This window comes from Equus quagga, chromosome 3, assembly GCF_021613505.1.
Source record: "Equus quagga isolate Etosha38 chromosome 3, UCLA_HA_Equagga_1.0, whole genome shotgun sequence".
In the NCBI taxonomy this organism is placed as follows: domain Eukaryota; kingdom Metazoa; phylum Chordata; class Mammalia; order Perissodactyla; family Equidae; genus Equus; species Equus quagga.
This window is the reverse complement of record NC_060269.1, coordinates 153,523,955-153,533,877: the sequence shown is the minus strand read 5'-3', so window position 1 is coordinate 153,533,877 and position 9,923 is coordinate 153,523,955. Positions and strand designations below refer to the sequence as shown.

At 48.1% G+C, this 9,923-nt stretch overlaps 1 protein-coding gene across 3 annotated transcripts in view; it reads left to right on the top strand.

Annotated features, from left to right (window-relative positions):
* Positions 1 to 9,724: 9,724 nt before the first annotated feature.
* ADD1 (adducin 1) overlaps positions 9,725 to 9,923 on the top strand; it is an 87,715-nt gene continuing 87,516 nt past the window's right edge. For all 3 annotated transcript variants that reach the window (XM_046656070.1, XM_046656069.1, XM_046656067.1), the window contains exon 1: positions 9,725 to 9,761. In XM_046656070.1, coding sequence (XP_046512026.1) covers positions 9,740 to 9,761 — 22 coding nt within the window. In that variant the 5' untranslated portion in view covers positions 9,725 to 9,739. The remainder of the gene's footprint in view (positions 9,762 to 9,923) is intronic.

The window sequence follows — 9,923 nt, the reverse complement described above, 5'->3', positions numbered from 1 at the left end:
CCCAGGGCCTCAGCTGCAAGTATGTGTGTGTTGCAGATGGTGGATAGGGTCCCAGGCCATGGTCCTTCCCACATGAAGGAGGGGCTGGAAGGGGTCCCACTCCCTCCTGAGACCTGCCATGAGTCTTCCATTCATCATATAGTGCTGAAGGGTGGTTACCACTTACTGAACACGTCTTGTGTTCAAGGGGCTGAGCTGGGTACTTGACATAGTTTGACTGGAGAAGCAGCTACTATTAGTTGTGTTTTATAGGTGAGAAAACCTAGGCTCAGAGAGGCCTGGATTCAAGTCCCAGCTCTGCCACTTACTGCCATGGGATCTGTCCCTCCCTGCTCTGAGTGTAGACCCTGGCCCTTGCCTAGCCCTCACCACCCTTCACGGCCTCCGATAGTCATTGTGGGGTGTCTAGTTAGTCCACATCCTAGGGCTAGGCATATCTTCCCCCACCTGAGGGGGCCATAGCTCTGGGGGGAATAAAACTGACCTGCCTTGCTCTGCTTTGCCGTCCCTGCCCCAGTCTGTGGAGATAAACCAACAGGAGGCCTAGGACGTGCCCGGGGGCTATCCTACTCATCTTACAGAGAGGGAACCAAGGCTCAAAGAGGATTCACTGACTTGCCCAGCGTCGTGAGTTCAGAGATGGGTTCAATTCCTGGGCCCTGGAAAAGGGCCCCAGACACTTTGGGAAGCTTCTCCAAGCCAAGGACTGAACATGGTTTTACTTTTCTGACAGTTGATCAGAAAGAGTTCAGTGAGTCTCTACGCTTTCTCTTGATAGAGATTCTTACTGTAAAAAGAGATGTTTTTAGAACAAGAAGAGACCTCAAAAAACAAGTCTGGAGTTGCTCCCAGTCCCCACCCAATGTGGGTCACATTGCATGGACGCCCCCTGCTGGTCCAAGGAGGAGCTTCCTGCACCCCAGGTTGGGAGGGTGTCTCTGCTGGGGCAGAAGGAAGTGCCAGGGAAGACAAGGCAGCGGGCCTGGGCCCAAGGGGCTTCTTGCCCAGTGCCCACTGGGGCTGGCCTCTGGAGGGGATGGCCTAGAGACCAAGGCCACACAAGGAGTATGGGGTAGAGTTGGTACTTGAACCAAATCCATGCGTCTCTAGAGGCAGTGGGGGGGGGGGGGAGGCACAGCCTCTGTCTCTGGCTGTGACCCAGTAGCTTGGAGCCCCTCACCAGGCAACTCGCTCCCATGGGTGGCCCCTTGTCTTTGTGCCTGCACGTCCTGTCCCTCCTCCCTGGAAAAGACTGCCTGATGAGGGGTCTTGGGAAGGGCTCCTGTCCTGGGGAGGCAGTGACCCACCGAAGATGGTTGATAGTGGTCATCCCCCAGCAAGCTACCTTCCAGCACTGTCTCACCAGAGGGAGAGTCTTGGGGTGCAGAGCCAACCTGATCCCATCTGCCTCCTTCACACCTTCCTTTGCTCCTCAGGAACCTTAGAGGCTGCCTGACAGCTGCCTCTGCATCACCCTCTGGCTTCATCCGTGGCCATGCCCCGAGCTACTTAGAGCTGAGGCACGCTCCTTTTTCCTTTCATTTCCTGTGGAATAAAACACACATTCAGAGCAGTGAGCAAAATACAAATGTGCAGCCTAACAAATTGTTAGGAAGTGAACATCCGTGTAACCCCGTTAAGAAGGAGCCTCTCCAGCACCCATGTGCCCTCCCCGCCGCAGTGCCACCCCCTCGCGCTCTCACGGGTGACCCCTCCCCCAGCTTTGGTGAGGCTCATGTTCTTGTTTTGCTGTAAAGCCTTCATCAGCCAATTATGCATCCGTCACAGTGGTTTCCTGTTTTCGTATTTTGTGTAAATGGAATCATACAGATGCCAGCTTTGGCATCTGGCTTCTTTGCTAATCATAGAGATTTGTTCATGTTGCTGTGCGTAGCTATAGTTTGTTCAAGTTGCTTGCTGAAAACTGTTCCATTGTATGACTGTATCGTAGTTCATAGATTCATTTTATTGTAGATGGACTTGTAGTGTGTTTCCAGTTTGGGGCAATCACAGACAATGCTGCTAGCATGTCTTGTCTGTGTTTCTGATGGATGTGTGCACGAATTTCTCTAAGGTATGTACCCAGAACTCCTGGGTCCTAGGGCATCAGGATCTGTCACTGTTTCCCAAGAATGTTATTGTTCCACTTTACATTCCCCAAACAGTAAAAGAGAATTTTCTTGGTTCCTTATCCTTGTCAACACTTGGTATTGTCAGACTTTTTTCATTTTTGCTAAACTGGTAGGTGTATAATTATGGCTTTAGTATGCATTTAGCTAATTACTAATGAGGTTGAGCACATTTTCATGTGTTTATCAACTATTTTGATTTTGTCTCCTGTGCTTATTCACGTCTTTTGCCCATTTTTGTATGTGTTGTTTGTCTCTTTCTTATTAATCTAATTTTTTTTTTTGAGGAAGATTAGCCCTGAGCTAACTGCTGCCAGTCCTCCTCTTTTTGCCGAGGAAGACTGGCCCCGAGCTAACATCCATGCCCATCTTCCTCCACTTTATATGTGGGACGCCTACCACAGCATGGCGTGCCAAGTGGTGCCATGTCTGCACCCGGGATCTGAACTGGCGAATCTGGGCCACCGAGAAGCAGAATGTGTGAACTTAACCGCTGCGCCACCAGGCCGGCCCCAATAATTTTTTTTTTAAGATTGGCACCGGACCCAACATCTGTTGCCAATCTTTTTTTTTCTTCTCCTCAAAGCCCCCCAGTACATAGCTGTATATTTAGTTGTAGGTCCTTCTGGTTGTGCTATGTGGGACACTGCCTCAGCATGGCTTGATGAGCCATGCCATGTCTGCACCCAGGAGCGTAATTGGCGAAACCCTGGGCTGCTGTAGCGGAGCGCACGAACCCAACCACTCAGCCATGGGGCCGGCCCCCTAAAGAATTCTTTATGTAGCCTTGATTTTGTCAGTAATGTGTGTCGCACATGTCTTCTTCAACTCTATAATTGTTTTGTGTATATGGCGGGAGGTAAGGATTCACTTTCCGTTTTTCCCCATAGGTTTTCCCACCTATCCCTACATCGCTTATTTATAATCTGCCCTTCACCCAGCCATCTGCAGTGCCATCTGTGATGTATCCATATTTATGTAGGTCTGTTGCTGGACTCTTTATTCTGTTCCATTTGTCTGTCTGTTCTTAGGCAAACACCAAAAACTATCTGAATTAGTCACTTAATCATTTCTTGATATCTGGTAAAGTAAGTCCTCATCTTATTTTTCTTCTTTGAGAGTATCTTGGCTATTCTGGCTCTTTGTATTTCCATGTAAGTTTTTTCTCCCTTATAAGTTTTAAAATCAGCTTGTCATTTCCATTAATAACAACTCAGCTGGTATTTTGATTGGGAATTCATTGTAGCTATAAATCATCCTGGGGAAAATTGACACCTTTACCACATTGAGTCTTTGATTAGTGAACATGGTCTGCTTCTGTATTCATTTGGGTCTTGAAGGTTTGCCAATGGGATTTTATAATTTTCTCCATTATAGTTTTGCTCAGCTTTTGTTAGGTTTGATTCATAGGTACTTCATATGTCTTTTAGTCTGTTGTAAACTGTGTATGTTTGTAATTTCATTATTTTGGGTTTGTTGCTAGCATATAGGATATACCTTGTCTTTTAACTGGAGCGTTTTGTCCATTTGTGTTTAACGTAATTAAACCTACTGTCTTATTTTCTGTTTTGTATTGTCCCATTTGTGTTTGTATTTCTTTTTTTCTCCTTTTTTCCCTTCTTTTGGATTGAGCAATTCTTTTTTATCATTCCATTTTCTCTCTTCTTCCAGTTTAAAAGTTATGCAGTCTATTTCTATTCTTACTGAAGTCTAGAGTAATAAATACTTTTACTCTCCTGGACAACACAAGGACTTCAGGTGACTTTAGCTCCCTTGGTCTCCCTCATTACCTGATATTATTGTTGTATGTATCTAGTTCTGTGTTTTTTTTTAAACTCCAACCAAGACAATATTTCTTTTTTGTTTTTTGGAAAATGAAGATGTATTTTAATAGCATTAAAACTTTTTTTTATTATGGTAAAATATACATAATATAAAATTTACCATTTTAGCCATTTTAGGTACACGGTTCAGTGGCATTAAGTACATACACATTGTTGTGAACCATCACCACCATCCATTCACATAAGTCTTCATCCTGTAAAACTGAAATGCTATACCTATTAAACATAGCTCCCCATTCTCCCCTCCCCAGCCCCTGGCAACCACCATTCTATTGTCTGTCTCTATGAATTTGACTGCTCTAGGCCCCTCCCACAAGTGGAATCATAGTTTGTCCTTTTGTGACTGGCTGATTTTACTTAGCACGATGTCTTCAAGATTCATTCATGTTGTAGTATGTGTCGGAATTTACTTCCTTTTTAAGGCTGACTAAAATTCCATTGTGTGGATGGACCACATTTTGCTTTTCCATCCATCTGACAATGCACACTTGAGTTGCTTCCACCTTTTGGTTTTTGTTAACAATGCTGCTATGAACATGGGTGTACAAATATCTGTTAGAGTCTCTGTTTTCATTTCTTTTGGGTATATATTCCAAAGTGGAATTGCTGGGTCGTATGCTAATTCTCTAAGTTTTTGAGGAACCACCATACCATCTTCCACAGTGGCTGCACCATTTTACATTCCCACCAGCAATGCACAAGGGTTCCAATTTCTCCACATTCATTTTTTTTTTTTTTTAAAGATTTTTTTTTCCTTTTTCTCCCCAAAGCCCCCGGGGACATAGTTGTATATTCTTCATTGTGGGTCCTTCTAGTTGTGGCATGTGGGATGCTGCCTCAGCATGGTTTCATGAGCAGTGCCGTGTCTGCGCCCAGGATTTGAACCAACGAAACACTGGGCCACCTGCAGCAGAGCGCGCGAAGTTAACCACTTGGCCACGGGGCCGGCCCCAAATTTTTTTTTTTCTTTTTTGAGGAAGATTAGCCCTGAGCTAACTACTGCCAGTCCTCCTCCTTTTTGCTGAGCAAGCCTGGCCCTGAGCTAACATCCGTGCCCATCTTCCTCTACTTTATACATGGGATGCCTACCACAGCATGGTGTGCAGAGCGGTGCCATGTCCGCACCCGGGATTCGAACCAGCAAACCCCAGGCCGCCGAGAAGTGGAACGTGCGAACTTAACCGCTGCGCCACTGGGCAAGCCCCCACATTCTTGCCAAAATTTTTTTCTTCTTCCTTCTCCTTCTTCCTTCCCCTTCTTCTTCCTTCTCCGTCATTCTAATAATAGCAATCCTAATAATTGATGTTAAGTGGTATCTCATGGTGATTTTGATTTGCAGTTCCCTAATGATTAGTGATGCTGAACATCTTTTCATGTGCTTATTGGCCATCTATATATCTTTGGGAAAATGTCTATCCAAGTCCTTTGCTCATTTCTTTCTTTCTTTCTTTTTTTTAAAGGTTGGCACCTGAGCTAACAACTGTTGCCAATCTTTTTTTTTTTTTGGCTTTATCTCCCCAAATCCCCCCGGTACATAGTTGTATATCTTAGTTGCAGGTCCTTCTAGTTGTGGCATGGGGGATGCCACCTCAGCATGGCCTGAGGAACGGTGCCACGTCCACGCCCAGGATCTGAACCAGCAAAACCCTGGGCCGCCACAGCAGAGCGTGCGAATTTAACCACTTGGCCACGGGGCCGGCCCCCTTTGCTCATTTCTTAATTGGTTTGTTTGCTTTTTTCGTGTTGAGTTGTAGACCGTATTTTTTATAAGTTTTCTTAGATTGCATTCTTCAGAAGCAAAACCTGAAACGGGGATCTTGTGCAAGTGATTTATTGAAGGAATGTTCTCAGGATAAGCTGAATGCTGGAATCAGGATAGGGCAAGGGACAAAACAAACCATGTAAGTGGTCTATGCTGGAGATTAGGTTTTTTTTGAGGAAGATTAGTCCTGAGCTAACATCTGCTGCCAATTCTCCTCTTTTACTGAGGAAGACTGGCCCTGAGTTCACATCCGTGCCCATCTTCCTCTACTTTATATGTGGGACACCTACCACAGCGTGGCTTGCCAAGCAGTGCCGTGGCTTGCCAAACAGTGCCATGCCTGCACCAGGGATCCAAACCGGTGAACCCCGGGCCGCTGAAGTGGAATGTGCGAACTTAACCGCTGCTCCACCCAGCTTGCCCCTGGAGATTAGTTTTAGCCTCATCCCACAGGGGGCTCTAGAGTATGAATTGTCCTGCAGAGTTGGTCCTGCTTTAAAGTAGGGGAATCAGCCTTGTGTGCCCCTGGACCATAGTTATTGACTATGGGCTGTCCAGGTATGGAGGTAATCTCCTGGGCAAGGGCAACACTGGTGATAGGGGGTCTGTGGGACATTGGCACCTGACACTCTCAGCACCTGGAGAGGGGCCCACTTCCAGCACCAATCCAGAAAGGGAATCTGGGCAGGGCAGCAACGGTGACTACTAAGTCCACCCCTTCAACTGCTCATATCCACCTATTTCTCACATTAAGTTCACTCCATTCAGACACAGATTCTTCAGTATTCTGATTGGTCACAGTATCTGGGAGAACTTCCAAGAGATGGGCAGAGGGATGAACTATAGCCCACCCTGCTGCAGTAGCCCTCAAGGCCACAATCAATACTCAACATCTCCCTTTTACACCGCCCACTCTAGATTTCTCTTCTTCATGGCTAGCACTTTGGCTCTTCTAGATGGTTCACCCCTGAGGGTCTGAGCTCCTTGGAGTCTGCCCTCATCAGGCCGTGTTGCCATACTTGCCTATTTACAGTTACTGGTTATGGGAGTAGCAAGAGATGCCCCACCCCTCCAAATGCCTGAGTGCCCAAAATATTCCTGCCTGCCTCCATCATGTGGCTGGTAGCCCTACATACTCACAATAATGAGTGTCAGTTACCCCAGCCATTGTGGTCACTCCTTTCTGTGCTTACTGGTCTACTGGCACAAGTTGTCCCAAGTGACCAGGTAGCAGATGTAGCTTCAACTTTACTGTGTCTCCTGGTAGAAGTGTCCTGTTTAATAGCCAGGACCTATAGGTTTACAGCACTTAATGTTGCAGAACAGGAAGCACAAATTCCTCAAGTGGGTCACTGGGTATTCTACCTATTAGGCACAAAGTCTTGTAAAATGGTTATTTATTGATACAGAGTATACACTGCTTCCTGGGGACAGCACTCCATCCTCTCATGATGTCATCTTCAAGTTGGAGCCTCAGCTGAGTCTTCATAGGCTAGGCCATCCCTCTAGCAAACCAGCGACTTCTGGATGGTGCAGCATGTGATAGGATGGTAGGTCCCTGGTCCTGTGCCCATTATCATACCTCCTTTGCCTTAGAGCAGGTCCTTTGGTGCCAGGCAGTTATGTGGGATTCCATGTCAGCAAACCAGATATTTAAGCCTTTGATAGTGGTGCTGGCTGAAGTATTTATTGCAGGCAGAAAAGGCAAACCCACACCCAGATACATGGCAATCATGGTGAGCATGTGTTATTGCTTTTTTAGAACAGAAGGGATCCAATGTAATCATCTTGCCACCAAGGGGCTGGTTGGCTCCTCTGGGGGGCTCAACCTTGGTCATTGATGCTGACAGGTTAGACATTTGGCAGTTGCAGTAGCTGGATCAGCCTTGGTTACAAGGAGCCTCTGCTGTAGGGCTCAGGCATAGCCTCCACCCTGCCACCATGGCTACTTTGTTCATGAGACTATTGTGCCAGCATAGTGGTGGCAGAGCACAGATCCTGGCTGATGCCCATTGGCCGAGCCATTCTGTCCACTTGGTGGTTTGGAGCCTCTGTGGTGGATGCTTACTGGTGGACGTTAGCATGCAGTACAAAGATCTTCACCGTTTGTGCCAATTGCCATAGGTCCTTCCACATCCGTTTCTTGCTCAGACTTCTTTGTCCCTGAACTTCCAGATTGCTCCTTCCAGGCTCCTGACCAACCAGCTAAGCCATTTCCCGCTGCCCATGAGTCCAGGCCATGTCTCTCTCCACACAAAGCGAATGGCCATGTTCACCATCTGAAACTTTGTCTATTAGGATGATTTCCCCTCACCACCTTCTTTCAGGGTGACTGCTGAGTGGGGATACAGTGCAGCAGCAGGCCATTTTCAGCCCACAGCAACACTGAGACGACTTTCCTGTGAACCAAGCACATGCTTTTTCCTCCTCTGTCACCGTCTCACAGGGAATCCCCCTGAAACCCTAGGTGTGAGCTGAGGGAGAAATGTCAGAGCTACAGTGGTAGGAGTCTGGACCACTTCCCTCTGCACCTACATGAACCCAATCCTGAATCTATCACTTCCAGATTATGATGTATCTACCTGACTTTATGTCTTGATAGTCTGACAGAACCAAGTGATGGGCAGTTCTGGCCTCACAGTACTTTTGATGTTCTATAGGAACATTCATTTCTACCAGAGCCCAGTAACAAGGCAGATGTTACTTTTTGAGCTGCTTGGATCTGTGGGTTTGTAGTTTTCATCAAATTTGAAAAAAATTCAGCCATCATCTCTTCAAATAGTATTTCTGTCCTCCTCCCAACCCCACCTCCATTTTTAGGGACTCCAATTACACACATATTAGGCCTCTTGAAGTTGTCCTACAGCTCACTGGTCCCCTGTTCATTCTTTGCCAGGATCTTTTCTCTCCATGTTCCATTTAGTTTCTTTTTCCATGTCTAATATTTTACTATTCCATGTCCAATATTTTCCATGTTCACTAACATTTTCTTCTGCCGTGTCTAATCTGCTGTTATTCCCATCCAGTGTATTTTTCACCTTTGGAAGTTTGAGTTGGGTCTTTTTTATATCTTCTATGCCTCTACTTAACATGCTCAGTCATCTTCTACTCCTCTCTCCCTCCCTTCTTTCCTTCAGCAAGCCCTTACTGACCCCTCTTTGGGCCAGGCCTTGTTGCTAGGTGCAAGGGAAACAAGTGAATGAGACAGAATTGTGGAGTCTTGTCAGGAAAGCCTTTCGAGAAGAGTTAATGTCCAGGAGACCCTGAGATCTGAGGTCACTATTATTCATAGACCCCATCCTTGACCCTTCTGTGGGCAAAGCCAAATAGGCCCCTGCTGGGAGGGGAGGCATGGGTTCCGCATTATTCTTCCACTGCCCAGCTTGGGCCTCAGCTTTCTATGGGTATAAAGGGAACGAGAAGCCCTGCCTGTTTGTCCCTGAACTTCCAGATTGCTCCTTCCAGGCTCCTGACCAACCAGCTAAGCCACTTCCCACTGCCCATGAGTTTTTTTTGGCTCAGATGAGACAACAGGAGGCACCCTTTAGGGGAAGGTGCCGATGTAGTCTCTAGGCTAGCCAGGTCTCGTCAATGCCCCCGCCTAGACTCCTTCCCCGGTTCTGCGGAGAGGACCGGCACTTGTTCATCCAGAACCGGCAGCTCAGGCCCTGGCCACCACGCAGCTGCCCTGTCTGTGGAGCCTTATCAGGGTCCACAGGCCCCGCCATCCTAACCACACCCTGGCTGTCAGCCCGCCCCCAAACTCTGCCTGAGGCTCTGCCCGCCGCCGGGGGCTTCTGGACAGAGACCAGCACGGGGCGGGGCACGCGGGGGCGGGGTCCACCTGCTGGAGGAGTGAGCGAGCGAGGCGGGCACTTGCGACTGATCCCGGCTCGGACAGCCCCCTGCCCACGCAGGGCGTGGGACGGGACCGTTTAGTACGTCCTGCTGCGGATCCAGTGAATCTGCTGGCAGGCCTCCCCGAGCCTGTGCAGCGACAAAGAATGAGCGAACGAGCGGTTCCGGGTGAGGGGGCGGCGCCGGCACAGCAGACCCTGACTGCTTCAGCGAGGAGGGCTGTGGGGCTCCACCAGTGCGCCGACGCTGCCGCCTAGCCGACCCTCCGCCGCCGGCGGGGCAGCACCGAGGCGGGTCTCAGCAAGCGCGCGTGGCCACAGGCAGCGGCAC